Here is a 26,049-nt window from a genome sequence, read left to right on the forward strand (position 1 = left end):
AAGGAGTTAAAATAGTTCACTGATTTCCTCAGGAAGGCTGTCAATGTGAGATATCGCTCTCGAGGTGCCACCATGGTTGGTGACGAACGGGAAAAGATTTAAAACTTGCAAGCTCTTGAACGTCGAAAATGGCCTTATTCTACTCCTATTTCTATATTTCGCCCTAAAAATTTATACGTGTCCCTGCATCCTCCAGGATTGTCAACCTTTGATACAGTCCTGTAGAACTAAATCACTCCAAAAATCCTGCTACACGGTACTACACTATCACGGTAATATAATGTGTTTAAATCTAGTTAAGCTTTCACGATTCTGTCGATCAATTTCCTTATTCATATTTACACTTCATGCAAATTATCCGTATGGTTGCTCTTGCCAGTCCTCTAAAAAAGACTAAAAATTCTTTCTGCCGGCTGATAACTAACTGAAAACCCAAAAAAACCAATATTAATAGATTTTTGGGGGTGTTCATTGAGTGTGCTAATAACGGCAAACTATGGATACAAAACAATGGATAATCATGGATAGTGGCATGGTGCATTGTCTTTCAAAATGGCGTCCTGAAATGAGCGTTACAGTAATATTTTGCGATATTTTCAAAAGATTTTTATGTAGTTGCAAAAGTTTCCAAAGCTGTCGAACATGGATTCAACACGAGGTCGTGGCCGAGGTCGAGGCCGTGGACGTGGAGCATCAGAAGTACCTTTGAGAAAACCTGGCGAGTTTCGTGAAACTGACAAAGATATAAAATCTGAAGACGATGAGAAACCTCCTGTTCAACATTTTAATGTTGAAGTTGGCAGAAGTAAATCAGAACAGCCTGTACAAGGTTTGTATCGCCAACCAATTTTTTTTAGTAGCTAATACAGAAATGGCTGTTTGCGCTGGTGTCCCAGTCTCCCAGACTGTTACAGTTACGATTTTTTTCTCTTTTAGATGCTGTTCTAGAAAGGAAAATTAATGATTTAACGTTAACAAAAAGTCAGATTTTTGACAATGTTTTAGAGAAAGCTGTCAATTGTCAAGTATTTGTACCCAGGTCATTTCAAGAACCCATAAGGTTTAGTCCAGTACAACCTTCATATAGCAGTTTAGCCTCAGCAGTTCATGCTCCTGAGTTCGTGCCAGGTAAAAGTTTCAGGGAATATAAAGAAACAGCATTTGAAAGACTTCATGCAATAGAAAACTTTGTGAATAAAAAAATTAAACAACTCACAGAGGATCCAGGTTTACTGGATGAACTTTCAATGTCAATGGCAAACTATTTATCACTTTATATAAAAGTTGAGAATGATATGGTTAAACTGTCAGACATACTATTTGAAAAGGTAAGAAACCTGAATTATTTAGCCTTGGCATGTATTGCATGTTATAGTCATATATATAGTTATATATCAAATATCATTAGTTGAGGTGATATGTCCAACATATATATTTTCTTCTAGTGTGTATCAGAGCAAAACTTCCAGTATCCTGGCTCAAGATTGGCTAACTACCTTGACAAGAATTTAGTCCTTAAGACAGCAGAGTTTACTTTCAGAACAGTATTCCTGAAAAGGTAATGAGGGGATGTAAATGCAAGGCAAGCAACATTGTAAGTCATCCATTTAGAAATAAGTTGTGGAAGGTCCAACTGGCTTTAATCATTGTAATTTTTTCTAGATCATATAGAATATTTTAAACACAAAACCAACCACACATTTATGTGTTTGAGGCCTTATAAATATAATCTGGGATTGGTCTGCTAGGATTTAAAATCAAGGCACTGACTTACATCTGTGAATACAGTCAGTCATTGTGCAAGTTTCTTGTTTATCAGATGCCGCGATGAAAATCTACGATTCAATGAGGTGATCAACACAAATACTGAAAAAGCCTGCAATGTTGCCATATTTTATGGTGAACTATTAATGAACTACAAGGTTTGTGAAATGTGAATGCAATACATCACTCTTGGAATAATTTGTGAATTAAGATAAAGTTTGTTTAGTTTAAATTCATATAATTTAAAATCCTTAATAACATGTCACTTGAATATATCATAGTAAAATAGACATTTTCGAACAATGATTACTTTTCCTCAGTGAATACGAATATATATTTTTGTTTTAAGATCAACCATTTTGCATCTTTCATTAGGACAATGAGGGTAAAACAATACAGAAGTTTGTGACAGTTGTTGCTGATGTAGTAAAACAATTGATGGCTTGCCATGACCGAAAACTGCTTATTTGTGCTGGAAAGCTTCTAAAGGTGATGAGCATGAGATTGTGATTATGCCACTTGTATATGTAGTTAGTAGAAGGTAATTACAATGGTGTAAACACTGGTGGTTTCAAAACATTGTAGTAACAATTTACTAACATATTTGTGGGGTGAAGATACTGAAGCACAACAATCCAGACAATTGTGAGAATAGTGTTATATTTAATAATTTAGTTAACAGGAAGTTTGCTTAACGAAAATGATGAAGTATTTCATATTGTATCACGGTTGGCAAGTGATCCACATGTGGATGGGTATGTTCCGTTTTTAACATTTTTGAACGACAACGTTCTCCTCCATTACCAATCTTCAATACTATTCTCAGCCTCCGTTAGTTAGCGCTCCGAAGTGAGGGTAACGAAGGTTTAAATGAAAGAAGGTTTTTCTGAAACAACGTCGAGCAGTAGATCAAATTGATCATGTCTACACGACTGCATCTAAACTCGTATGCCGCGCATCAAGGTTGTCCTAATTTCCTAGCAAATTTGTATTCTTTGTATTCTGTTTCAAAAGCTCCAAATATTGGCCGTTTTGATATTTTACAGAATCTTAGCGAATTTCCCTTTGTAGTCATTAGTTTTCTTAGATATTGCTGACATTTTTTAGGACTGCAAAAATCTTGTTCAACCGCGTGTGTGAGCTGAGAAGAACAAGCTGGGGTCAGCATGAAGTTACGCATTCCTATCCGAATACTCATGGCGCGCAAGGATATTCCATGTATATTCCAGTAAGTAGAATACAAAATTCAAATGCATTTCGATCGCAGCGAAAACCCCATTGACTCAAACATTTGAGGAAAAAACGCTTCCGATTCAGTGTGCACTCGAGGTTTAGATGAATGTAATGAAAGAGGATAGTCTCATCTGCCACAGACTCAGTCAGACACACAGTCGAATAAACTGAAAGTAATCGTGAAACAAGAAACATAAAGCTATTATAGCATGGTGCAACGACAATCAACTAATTAATTCTGTATGTTAACATTTAGAGTATAGATGGTATGTTGGAAGAGCAAGCATCTGATTTACCTGTTTTTGCTGAAGGTAATGCTCTCATTTGAGACTTTACTCACCTCTCAGCAGATATGTTATTTATATGAATAAACTCGGCCATTTATATGAATGAACTCCCGAATTGGAAGTAACGAGAAGGTGGCCCATTGAGTTCAGTGAATTGTACTTGACTATAGATCAGTGACGCATTTACCTAATTAGAGCGCTGAATCTGGAGTATCAAAATGGGGGCTACTAGTACCTTTAGAAGTTTGATTGGCCCGTTAGTTTTGTGGAGCCAATCAGATTTCGTGTAACAGCAGACTTTCCGCGTTTGACGTCATTATAAGAAAGGTCTATTGTATATGTGCTATGGCAATAATTACTATATTTTTTGACGCCAACTTCCGCTGTACTGATTTTTATAATAATTCATATTTCAGAGGAGTGGAATGATTACGCCTTAGATATTAATAGCCAAGATAGCAATCAAGAAGGAATGCCTGCAAATTTCACTGACGTAAACGAAGACCTCTACAGACGAATTTATCTCGAACAATATGGAAAATGTTCCCCATATACGTGAGTTTCATATAGTTTCACTACAGCAATTCACGGCCAACCCATTTCGACATGTACCGCAATACCCTTCCCGTCTAACACGACAGTTGTTATAATCAGTAGACTGAAAGGATTTCAGATGAACAGTACCCATCTTCTATATATCGTCTTTTTATTTCACAAAAAGCTATATGAGGCAAGCCATTTGTTGGTTATGAACTTACTGCATGTATGACAAATATAAATTATTTCACCTTTTACTTTTTACCTCTCGGCATGTAAACTGGTGCTCATCTCATTCGGGTAAAAAGATCTTTTGTTAGCTCAAGTTTATATATACATTACATGGACCAAATAATGCAAACAGAAGTAAAATGGAAGTACGACAATCGACATGGAATAGAAATAAGACAACTTCCAAAAAAAATGTGGGTCCATTTTAGTCTTCTGATCATATATTTTGATTGGAATAGTCTTCTGATCGCCCTTCATATATGCGCGAGATAATTGTTTCAAGACTTGGACAATCCCGAGATCATTGCTATTCGGTTTTCTCATCAGTGCAGGATGTCCACTTTCGCCAAACGTTTGTAAAATTTCGTAGAGTTTGCTCACCACACGTTGGCCTCGATACATAATCATAATTTGAGGATGACCTCGGCACTGAGACTGAAATGCACCGACTACACTATCTTTTTTAGGAGTGGTGAAGGTTGGTCTACGGACGTTGGTGATATAGACGATTACGATGATGATCTTGACGTTTTTGAACGAGAAAAACAGCGGTAGTTTCTAAGCCTGCATGGGTTCTCAACAGTGAAGTTCTCAAACCCGCACGTTGTCTCCGTCTCGTGATCTTAAGCTCGCTAATAATAATAGTACAGTATAGTAGAGCTATCATATTGACCTTGAACTATGAACAAAAGAGGTGATGGGTTGTTACGTTTTAATAGGCTCTTAAAAAGTTGCCAAGTTTCCTTTGCAGGAAGAAGGCTTTCATGCAGTTGTGAGTCCTCTGTGACTATATTTTCCTAGGTATTGTTGTGAAACCAAGTTTCCCAAATATACACGTCGGGATAAGCAACAATCCATCATCCTATGAGCGCTGAGAATTCAAAGTTTGTTTTTGAAGAACAACTTCTCAGTATAGATTATACGTGGTGCTAGTTTGGACAGTCTTTGTGCTGATAAGCACTGTATGTAAAACAGGCCTGAATTTATCTGGAAATCATGCAGTTTTGAGCCAATTTGTTAAATAAAAGGAGAATATACGTTTAGAAAATTCCTCATGAACTTGTGATTAAATAATATAAATTCCTTGTGTTTTCCATGTTTGGCAATAATAAGCTGTTGTTTTGTGCTTGTATTAAAAGTAGTAAGTAACATTTGACGTGTGAAAATTAATTTTAGTACTACCAGATTTTTTGTCCCCTCAAAACTCGTAGCAAGGGCCTCATCTGTGACAAAGTGCTTTTCACAATCCCCCAATTTGCCGCCGCTATTTACAACGCTAACAGTTCCCAGTTCCCTTCAAATTCTGCAAAAGAAAACCGTCTGATCTTAGCAGATCGCCAGTACGAGATCATATGGATGAATATGAATATGCACCCTGCTGATATTCGCCTGTTATCCCGAACCTCGTTACTCTGCCTTTTTCTCACGAGTCTGCACCATACTATCGGAACTCGACGCGAGAGGTTCACATCCCCCGTCGGAAAACAGTTACGATGTTGAACTTTAAACGTCTAGCATAGTAAAATGTAGAAAGACCAAAAAGGCTTTTTCTTTTCAAGTGAAAGCAGTATTTGCAGGTAGATTGGCAAAAGCTTACCATAAATGGGCTGAACACCGGAAAGAAAAAACGTAAACAATGTGGGCAGGATGATGTAGCTTTTATTATAAATAGGCATGAACAGAAGTGCGTAATTGAACTACGTATGCGAAGAAAGTTTTGAAAGGAAATTCCTTCGTAATTTGAATGTCGTCTTCTGCTATTCACAGTGCGTCTTTACCTTAACTATTCAATGATTTTACGTCTCTATGGCGCAACATAACCTAAATCAAATACCTTTTGCTCCTCCACTGCCTCCAGTAATACCTGCAGTGAATATTGATCCAAAAATTGTTGAAGAATTGCTCCATAGCTGTCGTTCTGGCCTCGCTGATAAGGTGTTTGTTGAATTAAAATTATATAAATGACGTAATAGTACAATGTTGTTTGCCAGTAAATGAATATTGTTGCATTTCACTTTCAACTTTAGTAAACGCATTTTATTTCTACTTCGTAATTTTAATGCATGGAAATTGTTTTGCTGTCAAGTTGTCAAGTATTATCATTACAGTTTACGGTCACTTTTTTAAAAAGATTCATTTAAAAATGGTTATGTTAGCGAAAATATAAACAATAGGCCACTTATCTGCATGTGCAAGGTCTGTCCTGAGTGTCTTGACTGTCTTCTAATACTCTTTGAAATGACAGGTGAAAGTATCATAGTGTTACATGGAAAATCAACCATCTGTTATTAAAAGAGATATTAATAAACTATATATACAACAAGCTGTTTAAAATTTTTTATATATATTATTTAGCAGTTTATATATGTATAAATCATTTCATTACAATACCTCATTTGCTATACTTCGCTGCAGCTTGAAACATTGATGCCTGAGGTTGGAAATGAAATAAATTTCAAGAATGGTAGATTAAATGAAACTCTGCTACATATTGCATCTAGAAATGGACATACAAGTTGCATGAAAGTATTACTTGAAAATAATGCTGATGCAAACTGTATAGGTATGTTATTAAACTAATCCTTGAATATAGTTCCCTGGAAGAATATAGATAGTCCATTTCCAGGTAGTTAAAGAGTAAAAAATGTAAAAGCTTTTATTTAAAATAATTACAGGGATTTTGTAGTCATAGTATCTTCACCCTGATCATACCTGTCCTGAGCTAAGTTGTTTGAGGTGCTGCACATAATGATAGCCTCTTTTGTGTATTCATCTCAGGAGGCAAGGGAGGAAAACAGGGTTCAAAACCTGGATTATATACTTGATTCTTCAATATTTCCTTTCAGACAGCAAGGGAAAGAATGCTCTTCATATTGCTTCAGCTGCGGGCAACTTGGAAGCGTTAAAACTTCTTATCAAACATGGTGCAGAATTAAATAAACGTGATAAGTATGGCAGAGGAGGTTTACATTGGGCAACAATATTCAATCATATTGAATGTGTCAAAGAACTAATAAATGCAAAAGCTGAAGTTGTATGTGAAGGAAACTGGCAACCATTGCATGAAGCTGCAAAAGCTGGACATAATGAAATCATTAAAATTCTGGTCGATGCTGGTTGTGATGTAAAGAATCCCTCAAAATGTATGTACCTGAAAATTGACATCATTCTAGCAGATTGAAATTTTCTATAGCCACATCCTAAATCTTTGAGAATATGAATGTCAAGGGATGCATCTAAAAGGGGATGGTTAATATCCTTCTCCCCATATTGGTATTCCCTCTTCCCCATATTTGTACTCCCTCCTCCCCATATTGGTATTCCCTCTTCCCCATATTGGTATTCCCTCTTCCCCATATTGGTACTTCCTCCTCCCCATATTGGTACTCCCTTCTCCCCATATCATTTCACTGCCCCATATTGGTACTGCTCCTTCCCATATTGGAACAACCTCCTCCCCATATTGGTACCTCCCACCTCCCCATATTGGTACCTCCCACCTCCCCATATTGGTACTCCCACCTCCCCATATTGGTACTCCCTCACACAAGCTTATTGTTGACCGTAAATCTGTAACCTAATAATTTCTTTAAAATTTCCTGCAGTTCCTGGGCCAAGACGTCCGTGGTCACCATTACATGTTGCGTGTCGTCAAGGCAAGCTGGACACAGTGAAACTTTTGATAGCGTCAGGAGCTAGTGTGAACACAATTAATGCTGGAGGACACACGCCCTTACACGAGGCAGCTTACAGAGGATATGATGAAATATTAATAGAATTACTAAAGAATGGCGCCAGGCCGAATGCAATTAGCAATCAAAAAAGGACACCGTTACACGAGGCTTGTATTCAAGGTTTGCAAAATGCACACATTATACTTTTGAGAACGTTTTCGAGATATGGGTTGTCCTCTGCAGTGATATCAGTATTCAGTAATGCGTATACAAGAATCGCAAAATCTCATACAGTAGTCACACAAGTAGTTCCTGGCTATATAGTTCACGGATATAATGAATAATACACACTGATTTTAAATGGCCCGATAAAAAGCATAGTTAGATTAAGACTTAGGGAAGGACATGTATGTTTTCTTTAAAAAGAGCACATTTCGCGTGGCATTCAAACCACTTGTTTGTTTTCTATATAAGAACAACGATCTTATTTCATGTTTTTGTCCTATAAATGTCAAGGTCTGCTCGATCCAACCATCCAATTATTATTAAAATTAACGATTTACATCACTGATATCATCCGATATGAATATCTTCTAAATAGAACTGACCCCATTATTTGACCATGATTTATCGCGACCTATTTCATCTTATAGGTAAACCAAAAGTGGCCGCTTTACTGCTGGACGCTGGTGCTAATATTCACGCCCAAGATGTAGTAATGAACACGTCCCTACACTACGTTGCAAGCGCTGAGTATGCCAAAGAAATCAAACTACAATTGCTGGACATTTTGCTGCGTTACGGCGCAAACTGCATGATATTAGGAAAGGATGATGACACTTGTATTGACGCTGCCAATTCTAACTACTTTCTTGATGGTATTGATCTCATGAAAGAAAGTTTAGGTATATCACTTTTAAAACCGTGTTGTAAACACACGATGCAATTTTTCTTGCAACTTCTACTGCAATTCTACTTTCGGGTTTTTGTAATATGCGCATGAGAAAACGCCTGCATCTCACTGCAAAAAATCGCACCGTGTAACACGTACGGCCTTTCAAAAATTTGATGAAAAGGCTCGTTTTGTTGTTCATTTTCAGTGAAGTAACTTATCATTACATCATTTTTTTAGAAATACCTCGTTGCCTGGCTTTGCTGTGCAAACTTAAAATTCGTAAAATCATGTTCAAAAGAATGGACGATTTCCATAAGTTGTATCTGCCGCCTCCTTTGGTAAGATATGTTATGGAAATTGAAGGTTTTTAGTAGGACAACAATGGATTAATAAGTGTACCTGCAAGTTATACTTTTATTTGGAATACAAATATTATTTTAATTCGGATGTCGACGTAAGAAAGAAACCGAGGAATTGATACCAAAGTCTCGTGTATAGCTGAATCTATATATATAACTAATATATTTTCAAAACTATTTTCTGAGTTGTAAAAAGGTTTTTAGCGAGGCAATTAATTATTAACTGCATGTGTAAATTCGTCCAGTCTTGTTTGTTAGGCCTAGGTAATACGTCGCATTTTGGTGGCGTCGAATGCAATTCAAACAATAGATAATGAGATGATAAACCTCCATTAAGCTTCATCAACATCTTATTATCTATTGTTTGATTTATTATCTATTGTATGGTATAACCAAAGCCTTAAGTTCGTTCGGTTCATTTGGATGTATCAATAATTAGTAAATGGGAAGGGGGGGGAGATAGCTGAAATGAATGAAACTATAGTTTGGAGGGAATGGTTCACATATTCATGTAAACATACTCTAAAATTATTTCGACTCGGATGAACCAGATATGGCTCATATGAGGACGATTTTATTTTTAAATATCTATTTTAAAAAGTAGGTAATTCCTGATATTTCAAGCATTTTGAAATAAATCTATTTCAAATATAATATAAAATAAAATATATTTCAGATGCAATGGCCAATGCATATGTTTATGCATGATATATGATCAGAATCAGAGATAATCACTGTAATGAATCTGCTGTGTAATTGCATGACCGATTAACCACTTTCATGGCAGTGAAACGAAACGAAACTAAGACCATGTGCAGCACACGGTAACGTTTTCGAGCGTTTTCATTCTTGTTTTCATGACAAAACGGTTTTAAACATCGTAGAAGTTGAAGATGAAGCGTTAAACTAGACAAAAAGATTTTAAAAACGCTTGAAAACAACGCTCGTGTGCACATAGCCGAATACTCATGAAACAGCGCGATATGATAGTAACCACCTATACAACTGGAGAAGAGCATACTTCATTCTCTTATTTTATGCATGGGCAATTTTTTCCTGTGGATGTTATCTGGACAAACGTCTTCTGACAGATCATTTGACTGAGTATAAACACACGATAAACCATCTAGAGTCTAGACGAACTACGTATAGACGAACATGTCAGACCATGGCGTAGCTCAGAGAGTCAGACTGTCAGAGTGCACAAGAGCCGTTTTATCATGAAATTGCCACCCCGTACTGAAACTAACAGACGTCAAGACGTCAAGACGAACTACCCATTGTCTACGTAGACGAACTATGCAGATAAACGTCTTGACTGATGATCTTGACCAAGTTCGTCTTGACGGATGGTCCGTCTCTACTGAAATCGGGCCATAAACGTCAAAGGAGTAATCTGACTCTTATCTCTTGAGGTCATGCATGTATCAAATTTAAAATTCAAATTTGCTCAAAGATTAGTGATGTTTACCTAACTAACCTAAGCCCTAAGGCTAAGAGTTTGTCAGTACATGTCACTACAACTGTTTGAAGGCAGTTGGTGTGTAAATCCCGCTGTTTAAGAGCGGCATATCGGTCACAGACCCAGCGATACAAGATACAAAGTCAAAGGTAGACAGACGTCAGGGAAACAGAGGAAGTTCAACGAGTAAAAACGGTAAACTCTATATTTCAAAACAGTCTATGTGAATTTGGCACTGTATACATGTTCGGTTTTTTTAAATCCACTTTTGCATAAATATATTTATATTATAATATAGCCTGCTTCTTCCTTCTCTGTATCTTCAAATTTAATATTTAACCGGGCTTCAGACCGGCCTTCATTATACCCTATATTCTTCGTAAGTCAGCTCCACAGAAAGGGATCATCAACAGGCATTATTCTTGTGTTATGACATTTGCATGTCGTATTTAATATTGAGGACCCTTTCTGATTATATTGGACAGAATCCTAAAGTTGGTTAAGCGTAAACACACAGCGATAATTTTGTCTGGATGATTTTGCTTCGTCTAAATTACATCAGGAATATACTAGGTTTAATTAATCGAGTAATGGCGGAATTATGGTAGTTAATGTTTTTGCAAAGAGTGCTCGTGGGAAAGTAAACTTGTAAAGTGCATCTGAATTGGCCCTACAAGTTTCCTCGTGCTTCAATGTACCGTAATATACTGAACACAAATGCATGACTATAATGTATAAGAAATTATTGAGCATTATAAACTATTAATGAAGGAAATAAGTGTAAAATGTGCAGTTGCTCGCTGTATACCATATGACATATGGTACGTAATTCCAAGCATTGCGCATGCGTTCTAACAGCGGTGAGAACTGAGAAGGGCTGCATGGTTTTCAGTCAGGAAAATTATCCCCCGGACCAGATCAGAAAGTATGTTATTTTTTGTGCTTAAGACAATTAGTTTTGGTGATTAGTTTGACAACACATTGATAAAAGAGACTTTTCTGTCCGATACGGTCTAGAGGATAGTCAGGATTTCCTGACTGGAAACGAGCCTTACAGCTGCATTTAATAAACGCCGGAAATATTTTCTAGGAACCGAACAGATTTGAAAAATTTCTACGGCGCTACTACGAAAATTTTGTCCGAATACGTAAATTTTTCCCCGTGCAGAGCCCGCGACAAATCCCGCATCTTTAAATTACCATTTTCCCGCATTTTGATCGCTTTGAATGGAATTAATACAATAGATTATCATCTTGTTACTTATTGTTTGAATTGCATTCGACGCGACAAAAATGCGACGTCTAACCTAGGCCTAACTTTATAGCGAGTCTTCGTTGTCACAATACCGGATGCACTGACACGTCATCTTCGCTTGCCGTTAAGAAGCAGTATCGTATTTGTATTTGTTTAACTCGGTTTATTTATCAGGGGTCATGTTGACTCAATTGACACGCATTGATGATCTTTCATCTTTTACTTCTCCAACAACCACGCATACGCGCTGTATTTTAGTTATCAAGTGACAGTTGACTATACCGGAGAAATAATCCTTTCTGATAAGATGTCTGAACAAGAACAGAAACCATTGTACGAAATAGCGGAAGAGGAAGAGATAGACATGACAGAGAAAGATGAGGCATTTGAAAAAGGACCTGGAAAAAAAGAGAGAAGCATTTCTGAGTCTGGAAAAAAAGAGAGAAGCAGTTCTGTGGGATCAAAACAGCCCATAAGCCCACTTATAAGGTAATTGTCGTTAAGGTAGTTGATAACGTTTCAGAACGATTGACGGACTTTTGCGACTTTGATATATCAGAGTTGCAAAAAGTCTTCAATCTTCCTTTGGGAATGTTTCCGCATAATGACCTTCCTCGAATATTATGTGAGCCATTGTTATTCTCTGTACCCTCCCCCGAAAATTTTATGGACCGTACGCCTTTGTGATCTTGGGTTATTTTTTTGCAGAGCTGTTCGCGGCGGGTCGTCTTCAACGTCATTGTTTTTCCAGGAACGGGCTAATTTGAATGAATTAGTTGCCACGGAGGTCGACAATTTCAAAAAAAATATCTTCCATTATGCAGTCTCAAAACCAGATACTTTACGAGAAATATTGAAAGAATTTAAAGAGGTTTGAAATTATCAATTGGGCCAGATTGTTTTGGCAAGGAGAACACTGTTTGTCCTAAAAGATGAATCATATAATATTTACCATGTGTAATATACAATTATAGCTACAATATATAATTTTGGCCAGTATAGCCAAAGGAAATTTTCCTGTGTAAAGCCGTAAAGCTACGGACGGTGATACTGTAGACGGTGTGTCTTGTACCAAAGATTCTTATTCATGCATGTTTTATCTTTTCTTCCAGAATACCTCGGTGGCAGAGGCTCTCCGCCAAGCAGACAAAAACGGGGATACTCCAATTCATCGCGCAGCTGTAATTGCAAATACTGAAGTAAGTTTTACTAGAATGACGAAGCACTTCAATATAGTTCGTTTATATCTACTACTGGAAAGCAGTAACTGCCTCTATTTACCACAATTTTATTTGGATCAATTTCAGTCATTACAAATCCTCCATGGTTATGATGACTCGTTAATACAGCTGAAAACCGCAGTTAAAAAGAGATCAGTTCTGCATTCAGCTGTCAGGAGTAGATCAGTTGCCGCTGTGAAGTTTGTTGAATGTAAAGCTCCTGGTTTGATGAACAGTGTGGACAGTGCGTTACAAACGCCTGTACATTATGCTGCTGGTCTGAATCAATCGAGAATTTTGGAATTTTTTATTTACAAAGGAGCCAATACCACGTCAAGGTAACAACCTCTATGTCATTTATTCAAGCATATTCTACGCGGTGCGGGATTAGAGGTTTTTAGAAGTGTAATTTAAGAAGTGATATGATGGTAATGATGCAGTTATGATGCATGCATATCATTCTTGTATTGGATTATAACCCATCGATTTGTCTCAAAGATATTCTTATATATGCGATATCGAGGCTTAATGATATCGAGGTTTCAATAAATTTTGGACGTCCTATAGTCACTCCTTTACCATTACTACTGCATTTAATGCTCTAAAATTCGTACTTATTTCTTCGTTCGTCACTTAATTAACCTGCCTTGTTTCTAATCACTTCGAGTTCAGCGTGCGGATATATAGTATAATAGGAAGGCGAACTAATGTCTCATCATCCCTGCCTATTATGCATCGGTTGTCGATATTTCATCACAGTCACTGAACTTATATATTATTGGATTGAACTATGGAGGGGACAGCCCATTGAAAAAACGTGCTGTCGCCATTTTGAAGGTGATTACCGCGATTAGGTGATTACCGCGTAACATTACTCGAGTTCGCATGACCACTTAATTAATGCATGAACACAGTTCACTTACGTAATCATGCAAATGACCATTACTAGTAAAACAGAAAGGATTTTATTTGAAATATATACTACATGTATCTTCGTATTTTTAGGGATGCCAATGGTCAGCTTCCAATCCATATCGCTGCTAGTAAAGGTCTTCGAGATAATATCGAACATTTGTTACAAGAGGACCCAGCTTTGGTTGATGCAACTAATAAAATGGCCGAAACACCATTAATGTTGGCAGTTAAGAATGATTTTCCTATTATCGTGTCATATTTATTAATAAAAGAAGCAGATTATAAAAAGAAAGATAAAAACGGTTTGACAGCATTTGACATTGCTGTCCGGCGCACATTACCAGATGTCGTTGGCTCATTTCTTGACTGGAATGGCTGGAAAGAGGTAATGAGTGATAGTTGCAGGAAGAAAAATAAATTCTATGGAAATTTGTGTAGGAAATTTCTGTTATTAATTTATATATTTTTTTGAAATGACAGGTGGTGAGTGAGTCAAACTATGGCCCAGAGGAATGTTTGACCGTGTTGGTTGCAAAAATGCCTGAAATTGCAGCGAAGTTATTAGATAATTGTGTAACTGCTACAGGATCAAAAGGACATCCTGACAATTATCAAGTCATGTATGACTTCTTTTGCCTTGAAACAAGAGGTTAGTATATATTGAATATATGTAAAAAGATTTTACGAGTCTGTGAGATCGGCCCGATTTATATACTAAAGACGGATTATCCGTCTGGCCGAATGATACTTCTGAGTTCTGACAGATCATTCGTCTGAGTATAATTACATACGACAAACTATCTGGAAGAATTATGAAGACGAGTATTTCAGACGAAACAGAATCGCGCGTTTCGAAAGTGCACGGGGATTAGAAAATTATTTTTGTGGTAAAAACTAAAAAGAGTGCACAAGAGCCGTTTTATGATGAACTTTTCGAAGTTCGTCCCCACATATTCATACCAACAGACTGATGTGGTACCCAGTACCCAGTAGACAGAACTCAGTACCCATTCAAATTCGTCTGAATCGACAAACTATAAGCAGATAACTTGTGTTGACTGATGATCCGTCTGTTTGCCCGTGCTTACATACAGACGAACTAGAAAACTATCTTTTGCTTGCCCATGCAAGTTCGTCTAGAAGGATGATCTGTCTCTAATATAAATCAATCCATTAAATATATATACCTATAAATCTCCGAAAAGCATAAGACCAAGTAATTTTTTTAATTTCATGTTGTAGTAAGTGTATTTATATTTTTTCTTATTATGAAGTTGAGGATGGAAAGTGTCCTCGGTTTTCAGCTTTGGAGATGATGGTATATAATGAAGTAGAGGGCTGTGTATGTCATCCAGTAGCTACAAAGTACGTGAACATAAAATGGAGGAGACGTGGTTTCCATTGGACTCTTGCTATAATATTGTTGGCTTTGGTGCTTCATATATGTCTTATGTTGTATACAACAAGAGTTATTGGTGTGGTAACACGTCGCATTGAGAGAAGGCGTAAGTTAAAGTAAAAGCATGGCGAAAATTGTTTAATACCCATATGATAAACAATTATTGAATATTGGATGAGGTTTTTGTGATAATATGGCTTCGCCTTCGGCTCGGCTTGTAACGCTTACTGTACCTCGACCTTGATAATTCCGCATATCACAAAACCCGAACTCAATAATTGTTTTATTATACATTTGAAGAATAATAAACGTAGTAAAGTTTGAAAATCTATCCATATTTGCATTTTTCCACGTTTGTTTTAATGTTTCAGTACATAATTACAAACAAATAATTGATCACTTGCAATGTAAACCTAGACACTACATACATTCATTCTGGTTACGACACTGGTTGCATGTAGATTTTGATCCGTGCATTTTCAAACAATTCACATTTAAAGTGGTTGCTGTAAACATCGGTTTCAGATTTGGGAGTTAACGGTACAAACAGAACGATGAATATTCACGAGCGTGAGGGTAGAAGACCAGATGCTAGTGAAATGATGGCGCTGAGAGTAATAATTCTGACTGTTGCACATTTGGAAATGTTAAAAGATATTTTGGAAGTAAGAAAATCTAACTTTTACATTCGCCCCTAGGTTGGATGAGGATTTGTATTTTGTAATGATCTTGTAATAGGTCGTATCACCAAACTAATTGAACTATAATACACACAAACAATATAATACTGCATGTACAGAAAAAATAAGCAAATGATGCTGAAACTCGACAATTCCTTGCGTTGTTTATTGGGCTATTTAATGCATGCTTCAGCTAATCTTAATTTCGTAAGATGCTTAATCTACTAATGTTTTGTTACCTTTTTCAGATAATTGTCGAACGTTTCTACTTTTTTACCTCCATACGTCATTACTACAGAATTGCATTGTACATCAGCATTATGCTCTATTTACTACCTGTTAACCAAGCAATAACGGTAAACCAAATCCAATATGGTGCAATCACTGTTATGTTGTCATGGCTAAATTTATTACAGTTTCTGAAACTTGTTCCCTTCCTTGGTATATATATCATAGTCGTTGAAAATGTTTTCTGGACGCTGTTAAAGGTTTGTATTTTTTTGCTTTAATTCAACTGGGCCCAAGCCCACGAATCTTTGTCGCGCTTCTGATGGAAGATGCCGGTAATCTCTGTAGTCGAATAAAATAAAGGGATATACTTCTCCGTACAACGAGAAGTGCAATTTCTCCTCGTAAGTGGTCATCACCACTGTGGCGCCGCTAGAAATTTTTTTGATTTCAAATTTTTTAATCACTTTGGGCTTTGCCGGTGTCACTGTTCCTGGATCAAAATCCTGACGAAAATGAAGCTATTCTACTAAGAAAATTCGTTCGTATGATGTAGATAGGGGATGATGTAGAACTTTGGAAAAAAATTATAGTTTCCATGTGATTTTCATCATAATCATTCAGTCAAATACTCAGTAATGTTATCGCATGAATTAATATATTTCTCTTTTTTTCTATTTAGATATTTATTGTCGTCGTTATATACTTGTTGAGCTTTGCCAGCACGTTTTATGTGCTCCTCGCAGAACACGACAGCTTCAGAAATATTTACATCTCCTTTGTTTCAACATTTGTTGCCATGTTAGACGGCATTGATTATGAGAATCTATTTGTCGCGAATGGGTGGTATCCACAAACATACGAGTTAAAAATGGTATTCCTTGTTTTGTTCATGTTGACAATGTCCATTGTAGTAAACAACGCTTTGGTTGGTTTAGCCGTTGGTGACACGAACGAAGTCATGAAATCTGCAAATTTCGACAGGTTTTTGCGAAGGGTAGGTGAAAAAAACAGTATGTATATATATATTCAAAACGTCGAAGATGAATATACTGACTTTTTGTCTAGAAGTTGAATATCTTCCAAACCTGGATTAATGATTGTTAGAAGTCAAATCATAGAGGCACTCGACGACATTTTAGTATTCCAGTTAAAGTGTTCTGATTGGCTAGACGGAACTCTGATATAAATATATACATTGTCAATAAAAGTATACGAAAACATTAATAGCTGACCAACCTCAGGTTGAGTTACTGCCATCTTCCTCCACACAAGAACATTTCCTGAGGCTGAGGCCACTAGATAATGAGACAACGTTTATTATCTGTTGTTTTTATTGCGTTTGCCATATGGGGGATACTAACCAAAGCACCTCTTCGTAACGTTCGCACTTTAGTTCGTCTTATCTACCATACATGCATCTTCTTTCAGGCTAGATTTGTGATCGATCTCGAAAGAAATCTCAACGCTGTTCCTTACTTGAAAACTATAGAAGACGAAGGCCTGATCGATTTTCCGAAGCAGAAAAAGAGTGTATTTCAAAAAATTTCCGATAAAGTGTTCTTTGGTGACGATATTGATGGCGTGGATTGTGAAAGAGCAGAAAATGAACTCCAGGAGGATGATTTGGAGAGGGATTTGGAAGATAAATTGGAAAGCAAATTGGAAAGCTTTCGTTCAAGTTTGCGACATGAACTAAGAGAAATTCAAGATCATCTTGAAGAAGACCTGGAAGAGAAAGTAGGCAGGATATTAAATAAACTAAAGTAAATGAAAAACATATCGTAAATTTTGATACAAAGAACTTTTGAAACTTTCTTGTAATCATTTGAAGTACATGCATTCATAAATTAAAGTATCTTTACTGGGTTTATACATGCACGCATACACCGATAAATCATCAGTGCATGTGCACTTGACTCTTGCCATTATTAAAAATCGGCTATATATATTTATATATCGTAACCTACATGCGATAATTTGTATCAACATAGCTTGTGACGAGTTCCATACGACATAAATCCTAAGGAAACGAAGTATTAAAGTTAATATTAGAACTTGAAACTTTGAAACTTTTTGAAGGACAAAAAGGGGGCTACGCAATGATCGGTATTTAATATTCAGGAGAATTGTTCACTTTTTTCACGTTTATGGATGTGACTAGCGTATTATTGCATGCAGTGTTTTTATCATGCTTTCTAATCTAGCTAACTTGTATTTGCCCTTTTTTCTCCATTTTCCCCTTTTTCTCCATTTGATACGAAATAATTGTCATTCAACAGCGAAAAGCCTAATCTATTACTAGGTAATAATTAAAAAATTGCGCTAATTGATTAAGTAATAATTAATGTACGCCGAGGTTATGTTACCCTTTGATTCACCCCCTATATTAATATGCATGCACCCCCAATTATGTTCGTCCTATCTAACATGATATATTGCATTTATTATTTATGAAACTACCTCCTAATACTGCCCGCCCACTTTTTGTGCACCAAATGTGTTCTCAGCCGTTGTACTATAACGTTTGCGTTTCAATTTTCCCGCATGTATAAAGGGTTTGAGAGGCTTTTATTGATCAATGGATGAAACACGTGTGGCTGAGAAAATGGAAAGCGAACAACAGACGCGCAGTGACATTGAAAGATCAGTTCGGTCTGCTCGTGCCGTGTGTTATCTGAATCTGAAACAACTGATGAGGTATAAGTTAAGATATAACTGAAATTATGAGCTATGGCTTGCAAGTACGTAATACTACCCTTTTCAGCGTTTTCGCCTGTCTATGAAACTTAAGCTGGTCAGTATCAAGTTTTTTTGACCTAACGACGAATGAATAACTAGTATATATGCCTATTTCTTTTGTGCTGTTGTGATCATGTCATTTTTAGTTTTTACCAAAGTGAAATAGTTCGGATGTAAAGTTGTCTTAACTTTCTGAATCCAAGTTGTTAATTTTAGACTGCACAATTTTTGTCATCACCGATTCGTATGACCGAACTTTTCATTCTTTCAATTCTGCATATTTAACCTTCCCCTAGCTATATAAGAGCTTGTTATTTGTACCGAACACCTGTGTTTTAGATACTATACTCACCTGCCTGCATTAAGAGATTGTGTGCAGCCTTTTTGCTAAACAGAATGTAGTAAACCACGGTCATGCAATCTCAGTGGCATTCTATGTTGGTTTCCTTACGAAATTAGTCCCATTTTTTGTGAAATATTTTAATTTGCCTAAAATAATGGAAACTATATACAATACCGAACTATGACGGTTTCATGTACAAACTAACTACTGATATTATGTTTCACTTTCTTCCATGCAGTAATGTTCGACGAGGAGTGTCTGCTAGCTCAGCGTTCTTTAACGAAACAAATTTAGAAGATCTCGATGTGAAAGAAATTGACAGTTATGGACGAAATGCATTTCATTATGCTGTGTCAAGGCCAAATACTTTGAAAAAGTTACTGGAAAGGGTTGCAAATGTACGTTACGGTCAATATTACATGGAAAGATATGTATTATGCATATAATAAATATTTTATATGTATTTATTGTTCCGCGGTTTAACTTCCAGTGAAAATGGGATTGCAGATACTATGCTTGTAAGCCGTGAAAGGTTGTCCTAGTCTAACCTATAAAGACCGCAGAAAGACGTCTTTCATGATAACAAAAATGCTTTGAAAAGTTGAGAAATAACTATATTCAACTATATTCTCAATAAAAAGGGAGCAATATGGACATTCAATAACTAAATTTTACCGCCATGCATATATAGCAGGTATACCTCTTTGCTGTTAAAACATCCCAATGCTTTAAATGTGTTTTCATTTTAGAAATCCTCTGTAGATGAGGCTCTTCGCCAAGCAGATAAAAACGGAGAAACTCCTATCCATCGTGCGGCTATAATTGGAAATGTTCAGGTAGATAGATAATTGTTTTAAATATTGGAGTATCTAAATTCTACCTGCTGTATATAATTAGGGTGTAAATTTATAATTAGGGTGTAAAAAACAGATGTTAAGTTCTTTTAACTGCAGAGAACAAATGCGTAGCTGTAATTCGCAATATACAAGTCCGCTAATTCCGTAGAGATTATACGATTTATAGTCATTAATGCCACGACTCTACACCATTGACCTAGCATTCTAGCATGTCGCATCTGTGACGGACTAAGACCCCGTTTTCGCTTTACCGGATTCAACTGGTCACGACATCAGTTTAAGTTATTTTACGGTATCTCCTGCCTCCAGAATTGTTTCATTTGACTTTACAGGTTAAACCAATCATGCCATCGGCACACTTTTGGTGGTAAAACGTCCTCTGACATTGCTATATTTGATATCGTGATCATGTGAATCCGTTATAGTGTAAATTGCGGGACCCAATATACATACAACCTCGGTTGATATTCATATATTAGTGTTGGCATTTGCATGTCATATTTCAATATCCACCGTGTCTATACTATCTCAGTGCGGCAAACTGGAAAATTGAAATACTCGGTCTGTTGCCAATCATCATGCACCCCCCCCCCTTCCGCGACCCTTCATTTAACAATCTAACTTGGTGTTTACTAAATTTACGTGCATTTTACAGTCATTAGAAGCGCTTTATGAATATGATAATTCATTATTGAAACTGAAAACCACAGCGGGGGGGAAGTCTGTCCTCCATTTGGCAGTGAAAAGTAGATCAGCGATCACTGTAAAGTTTGTTCTTCGTAAAGATCCAAACTTGGTGAACTGCGTGGACGATATGTTACAAAATCCAGTGCATTGTGCTGCTGTGTTACAATCCAGCATTTTGGAACTTTTAATTTTGAATGGAGCTGATACAACCCTAACGTTAGTAGCGCTGTATATCGTAAATCTCAATACCTGGCTATATATAGATGCTACGCATAAATTGAGATACGATTTTGTTTTTTATATATAGAGAGATAAATAACAAACTACCACTTCATTTGGCTGCAAGTCAAGGTTTGAAAAGTAACGTTGAACTGCTTTTACGTGAGAATCCGGATTTTATTGATGTCACAGATAACCTCCATCAGTCCTCATTAATATTGGCTGCTCAAAACAACTTTCCCAGCGTGGTCTCACACCTTCTTTCAATGGGTGCTAACCACGATATTCGAGATCATAATCGGCTTTCAGCATTTGATTGGGCAATTTTAAACACGTCATCAGAGGTTGTTAAAGTTTTTCTTGACACTGAAGTCTGGAAGGAGGTATAGAAATTTCTTTATCCAGTTAAGGTGGCGCGACGGAGTATTTTAGACTATAGCTGTTTCGTAGCATCCCGTTCTAACGTGCGTATGAGGGTTGACGAAACTTAAAACTAGATTTGTACTTTTTTGCATTCACCTCTCTCCTCTAAAGCCAAAATTGAGAATAACAAGGAGAAGTTCTAGTCAACTAGGAGAATCACATTGGTCTAAACAAAATAAATGCAATATTGCCATTTTTTAATATGCTGAGATATTTAACATTTACTGGCTTCTATATAAATTTCTGCATGTATACAGAGATACAATTACACATTTTAGGTAGTGAATAATTCACACCATGGTCCTGAAAGATGTTTGGGAAAAATGATTGAAAGTATGCCTGAAATGGCGAAGATTTTGTTAGACAAATGTATGACTACTACAAGTTGCAACGAAACTGGTGATCGTAAAGTTACATACGATTTTTTTTGCCTAGAACAAACAGGTAATCTTACAATTCATACTTCTGAAAATCTATTAAATGAAATAAAGACTGCAGGGAAAGAATCTCGTTAACCCGAGGCCATTATTTTTGCCGTGTTGTGTACTGATTGTGATAAAGTTAAAAATCTAAAATTATAAATTATATGAGTGAAATCATTTTGACTTTTCACACAAAATCGTCAAAATGACCTTGCTTTAATTATAGAAATTTAAAATGACCAGGGACGCGAGGACAAAGGGGGTAAATTTTTGCGAAAGGCCACTAGTAGCGATTCATCCTATAGAAAATATTTGCAAAACATCATAGTTGTTGAACATGTCTCCTGACTTTCAAGATGATTTCGGTGTCTTTTCACCAGACGATTTTGCTATTCTTGAAACTCGTTAATTGGTTGCACTTTTACTTAAGATGCATCGAATGTAATTTCCGAAGATGGAAGGACATCTTAGCCCTTTTTGCTCCAATGCCTTGCTTCTGCTGGTAAAAGGCAAAAGGGCCCTTGCCTCCTCTAGCTAGCTCCCAGCCTCCCCCTGTTCTAAGTTGAGTACCTGTAAATGATGCTTCAAAATGGCCGAATGATACTGAAAATAATATTTCTTTTATGTATAGATGAGGTCATCAGCCCAAATCCAAAATTCGAAGCCCTTGATGCTATGATAGAAAATAAAAGCGAGATATGCTTAGGACATCCAGTGGCCATCAAGTATATCAATGTTAAATGGATAAAAAGAGGATTCAAATTCTGTCTACTTTCAATCTTTCTGAATTTGATCGTTCATATTTGTCTTTTGACGCATGTAATATTTGTTGTTGGCCAAATTGGTGAGTTATTGTACATGCCTATACTTGTCAACATCGTACTCTCCTCAAAGTCCGGTACTATATAGTCATTTCAAACTTCCAAGATTTAAGTTTCCCCTGAACTGCAAACTGAATGCAAGATGACGTTGTGATACGGGTGTTTAACTATTGCGTGACTCAGCGTAAAGACTCACAAAAAAACTCAGTAAATTATCTTTGTATATACATGCTTTAAGGTAAGAATGTTACCAGTAATAAGCTCCAACGCACGAGCATGAAGCCCAATGATCCGGCGACTTTTGGTCTAACAATAATATTGCTGGTTGTAACATTTGTGGCGCTGTTAAAAGAAGTTATTCAGGTAAGATATTCCAGGCAAATGCATCATTTTAATATTGCGAATTTCCAGTAGAGGATCAGTGAACTGCATGTAAACGCTAACTTGGAAGTCTTTGAAGCCAAATTTGCTGAAGGTAGTTTTTCTGAGTTTTTGAACGTTTGAAACGGAGGTAGAGAGTAATTTCTAAAGGAGTGTCTAGAACTATCTAAAATACAATCACTTGCTCATTTTTATAAAAATTGAACGAGAAACAGAGATAAAAACTCTGCTTTTGCTTTGTTTTGGTGACGGCGCCTGCTCCTTGAAGGTGCATGCTCTGATTACCAGTACTCTTATGCCCTTGGAAAGTTTGGCTATAATTAGTTTGCTGTAAATGGTTAATTAAAGTTCTAAACTTCCAATCTATAACTGTGATACGTAACCTATCTGTGCCATATCTTGTTCGTTTTATTGTGCTTGATTTCAGATGAGAATACAGGGATTTCGATACTTCACTATTTCCGCTCATTATATGGAAGTTGTAATGCGCATCATTGTGGTTGTCTATCTACTCCCAATTGAAGAAGAAGTATCTTTAAGGCATGTTTCTATAGGATCTATTGCTGTTCTCCATTCGTGGTTGACACTAATTCAATATCTTAAATTTGTACCTGTTATGGGAGTTTACATCATTGTGGTTCAACGTATTTTTTGGACACTTCTAAAGGTGCGTGAAGTTATTCGTATTATTGTAACGATCTTTTATAATACTAATTTAACTCAGAAACTAATTTTTCTTCCACCCTTTTATAACACCTTTACTTGCGAGATTAGACACCGGCATAGGAGTTGGTATGCTCTCGAAGTTGACAAACGCAACTGCTACCTGTTTGGCGTCATAGAGTATACAGCATGGTTGCGTGGTTGCGCTGATTTGTCAACTATCATCATCTCCCATTTTGATTATAATAATACTATACATAATATTCTTATATGGCATTTCTAGGTCTTACTCGTGGTTATCATATATTTACTGAGTTTTTCCAGTACCTTTTACGTACTGTTGACAGAAAAGTACAGCTTCCGCAATATCATCATGTCCGCTGTTACCACATTTGTTGCCATGACATCTGGTTTTGAATACAGCGACAACTTTGTCTATTATGTACCCGGATGGCCACACTCCGAGATTTACGAACTAAAACTGGTTATTCTCATTTTGTTTATACTCGTCATGACAATCGTTGTGAACAACGCGCTGATTGGCTTAGCGGTTGGTGATACTGATAAAGTCATGAAATCTGCAAAGTTCGATAAGCTTAAAAGAAGGGTACGTATTAAGCTTGAATGTAATCATGAGTTTATTTTTTATGAATCAATATATAATTGAAATTATATAGAATTGCATGCAGTACCATTATAGAATTACAATAGAGTGATCCTTTTCAGTGCGGAGTACGGACTTTGAGGGGACATGTCGCAGCTCTCGGAAGCTTTCGTTCAAATTTGATAATGCTTTTCTATGCTTTCTAAAGAACGAAGCTATGCTATTGGTTGAAACAGAAATGTATTGTAAAGTTCAGCCAATGAAAATCATTCTTGCGAGGAGCTGCAACACTACCCACTTCGAGATTCATCAACCTTCTTACGCCATCATTATGTTTTCATGACCACTGTGTATACCACTGTATACACTTACGATTTTAGTAGGCCAATATTAATTGGCAAATCATCAAACTCTTTTAATATTTTCCGATTGCAGTCAGCCGACTAGAATCGCTTAGAAATACATCGCTCATGCACGCAAGGATTTAATCGGCCGACTGAAATCGTACGACAAAGATTTGGGTCGTACACTGTATAAATATTTTGGGGTGAAGCGCTGGAAAATCACTACTTTCATGCACTGTTTGATATTCGGGATTCTAGAAATCCTCATATTTAGGTATTATGTACATACATACGGTCGCTGACTATTGACTACCATTACATTTATTTCTTTGAAGGCACAATTCGTTATTCATCTGGAAAAAAGTGTGAACAAAATTCCTTGCCTAAGGATAGAAGCTGATAAATTCCACATCGCATTTTCTCACGAGAAGAAGATTTCCAATAAAAAACTTATGGATTTTGTAAATTTCGGTAGCCAAATGGACTTAGTCACCGAGAGGAATGAGGATCTTCACGATGAAAATAAACTAGAGAGTTTTCGTTCAAGCTTACAAGATGAGTTTAAAGTGTTGCGGGATGAAATAAAGGAAAATCGTAAATATTTCAAACAGAAAATAGACCTAATGCAGGAAAAGTTAAATGAAAGAGTAACCGATACGAGACTATAATTACTTTAGACATCGAAATTATATCATGAATTGTGTTAACACTCGACGAGACGATGTCGAACAACTGGCAACCTCTTTTCAACCTAATGGTCACTGAGATTTTGAAATTTTAAAGATTTTGAGATATACCCAACTATTGTTAAAATTTTCTAAATGTTTGACATAAATATTAGCGTCTTCTAAAATTTTTAAAAATTTTGACAGATATCCCAGAGTTTAAAAAACTTTTTAAATGTTTAAAATTTTTGACATATATACTAGTGTTTTCTTAAATTTTTTAAATTTTTGACAATACACTATTGTTTTTTTTGGTATCAATTTTCCAACTTTTTGACATATATTATGGGTTTTTTAAAATTTTTAAAAAAATTCTGACACATACTTAAGTTTTTCAAATTTAGGTATGATATCATCAAAATATGATTTTATGCGTTCAAATGCATTGTTTCATGAAAGAATGCAATTCTACTTAATTTTGAAATGTTCGAGGTATTTTGAAACCGATTTTGGTTACCGATTTGCCTGAAATTTTGACTGAAATTTATCAAAGTATGATTTCATGTTCCAAAAACCAACAAAATGTGCTTAAAAACTAAAGACAATCTTAGTAAATATTTGAAGCCATTTTTAACACGCTAACACAATTTTTGAAAATTTTCCAAAATTTTCAAAACTCGTCAATTTGGATCATAATAGTAAGTGGTACCTTTTGCCATTTAGTATATTTAGTTGCTTT

The 26,049-nt window shown here is 36.3% G+C and overlaps 3 protein-coding genes across 6 annotated transcripts; all 3 read left to right on the top strand.

The window, feature by feature from the left end:
- Window positions 1-558: 558 nt before the first annotated feature.
- On the top strand, window positions 559-5,161 carry LOC114526359 (polyadenylate-binding protein-interacting protein 1-like). Its single transcript, XM_028547944.1, has 10 exons — window positions 559-829; window positions 937-1,328; window positions 1,446-1,558; window positions 1,820-1,922; window positions 2,140-2,253; window positions 2,440-2,519; window positions 2,872-2,992; window positions 3,254-3,308; window positions 3,701-3,839; window positions 4,520-5,161. The coding sequence occupies exons 1-10, from the start codon at window positions 643-645 to the stop codon at window positions 4,605-4,607; spliced, it is 1,392 nt and encodes a 463-aa protein (XP_028403745.1). The 5' UTR covers window positions 559-642; the 3' UTR covers window positions 4,608-5,161.
- A 373-nt stretch (window positions 5,162-5,534) lies between these two features.
- Window positions 5,535-9,621, top strand: LOC114526360 (ankyrin repeat and SOCS box protein 13-like). Of its 2 annotated transcripts, none has more exons than XM_028547945.1 (6): window positions 5,535-5,987; window positions 6,468-6,615; window positions 6,899-7,195; window positions 7,658-7,906; window positions 8,380-8,631; window positions 8,859-9,621. In XM_028547945.1, exons 1-6 carry the CDS (start codon window positions 5,859-5,861, stop codon window positions 8,990-8,992), a joined length of 1,209 nt encoding a protein of 402 aa, XP_028403746.1. In that variant the 5' UTR covers window positions 5,535-5,858; the 3' UTR covers window positions 8,993-9,621. The 2 variants fall into 2 exon arrangements, with proteins under 2 accessions (XP_028403746.1, XP_028403747.1); XM_028547946.1 differs by having other exon boundaries at window positions 5,920-5,987; window positions 6,554-6,615.
- Window positions 9,622-10,273: 652 nt separating this feature from the next.
- Window positions 10,274-25,522, top strand: LOC114526308 (transient receptor potential cation channel subfamily A member 1-like). 3 transcript variants are annotated; one of them, XM_028547875.1, is made up of 13 exons: window positions 10,274-10,637; window positions 11,956-12,186; window positions 12,406-12,568; window positions 12,810-12,896; window positions 13,005-13,255; window positions 13,923-14,217; window positions 14,313-14,481; window positions 15,107-15,337; window positions 15,757-15,896; window positions 16,160-16,399; window positions 16,822-17,136; window positions 17,571-17,879; window positions 18,697-18,799. In XM_028547875.1, exons 2-13 carry the CDS (start codon window positions 12,005-12,007, stop codon window positions 18,715-18,717), a joined length of 2,403 nt encoding a protein of 800 aa, XP_028403676.1. In that variant the 5' UTR covers window positions 10,274-10,637; window positions 11,956-12,004; the 3' UTR covers window positions 18,718-18,799. The 3 variants fall into 3 exon arrangements, with proteins under 3 accessions (XP_028403676.1, XP_028403674.1, XP_028403677.1); XM_028547873.1 differs by lacking the exon at window positions 18,697-18,799 and having other exon boundaries at window positions 17,571-18,170; XM_028547876.1 differs by lacking the exons at window positions 10,274-10,637; window positions 11,956-12,186; window positions 12,406-12,568; ... (6 more) ...; window positions 16,160-16,399; window positions 16,822-17,136 and adding exons at window positions 19,463-19,622; window positions 19,974-20,060; window positions 20,737-20,984; ... (5 more) ...; window positions 23,981-24,304; window positions 24,981-25,522 and having other exon boundaries at window positions 17,793-17,879; window positions 18,697-18,839.
- Window positions 25,523-26,049: the final 527 nt, after the last annotated feature.

Source organism: Dendronephthya gigantea, unplaced genomic scaffold, assembly GCF_004324835.1.
Source record: "Dendronephthya gigantea isolate DGI-Jeju-01 unplaced genomic scaffold, DenGig_1.0 000038F, whole genome shotgun sequence".
In the NCBI taxonomy this organism is placed as follows: Eukaryota; Metazoa; Cnidaria; class Anthozoa; order Malacalcyonacea; family Nephtheidae; genus Dendronephthya; species Dendronephthya gigantea.

Bases quoted from the DNA above. Each gene is read 5' to 3' on its own strand.
- LOC114526359 (XM_028547944.1), top strand. From the start codon at position 643: ATGGATTCAACACGAGGTCGTGGCCGAGGTCGAGGCCGTGGACGTGGA. The intron at 830-936 runs GTTTGTATCGCC...TTTCTCTTTTAG, and splicing joins ATCAGAACAGCCTGTACAAG to ATGCTGTTCTAGAAAGGAAA. The intron at 3,840-4,519 runs GTGAGTTTCATA...TATCTTTTTTAG, and splicing joins GGAAAATGTTCCCCATATAC to GAGTGGTGAAGGTTGGTCTA.
- LOC114526360 (XM_028547945.1), top strand. From the start codon at position 5,859: ATGGCGCAACATAACCTAAATCAAATACCTTTTGCTCCTCCACTGCCT. The intron at 6,616-6,898 runs GTATGTTATTAA...ATTTCCTTTCAG, and splicing joins TGCTGATGCAAACTGTATAG to ACAGCAAGGGAAAGAATGCT. The intron at 8,632-8,858 runs GTATATCACTTT...TCATTTTTTTAG, and splicing joins TCTCATGAAAGAAAGTTTAG to AAATACCTCGTTGCCTGGCT.
- LOC114526308 (XM_028547873.1), top strand. From the start codon at position 12,005: ATGTCTGAACAAGAACAGAAACCATTGTACGAAATAGCGGAAGAGGAA. The intron at 13,256-13,922 runs GTAACAACCTCT...TCGTATTTTTAG, and splicing joins GGAGCCAATACCACGTCAAG to GGATGCCAATGGTCAGCTTC. The intron at 14,218-14,312 runs GTAATGAGTGAT...TTGAAATGACAG, and splicing joins ACTGGAATGGCTGGAAAGAG to GTGGTGAGTGAGTCAAACTA.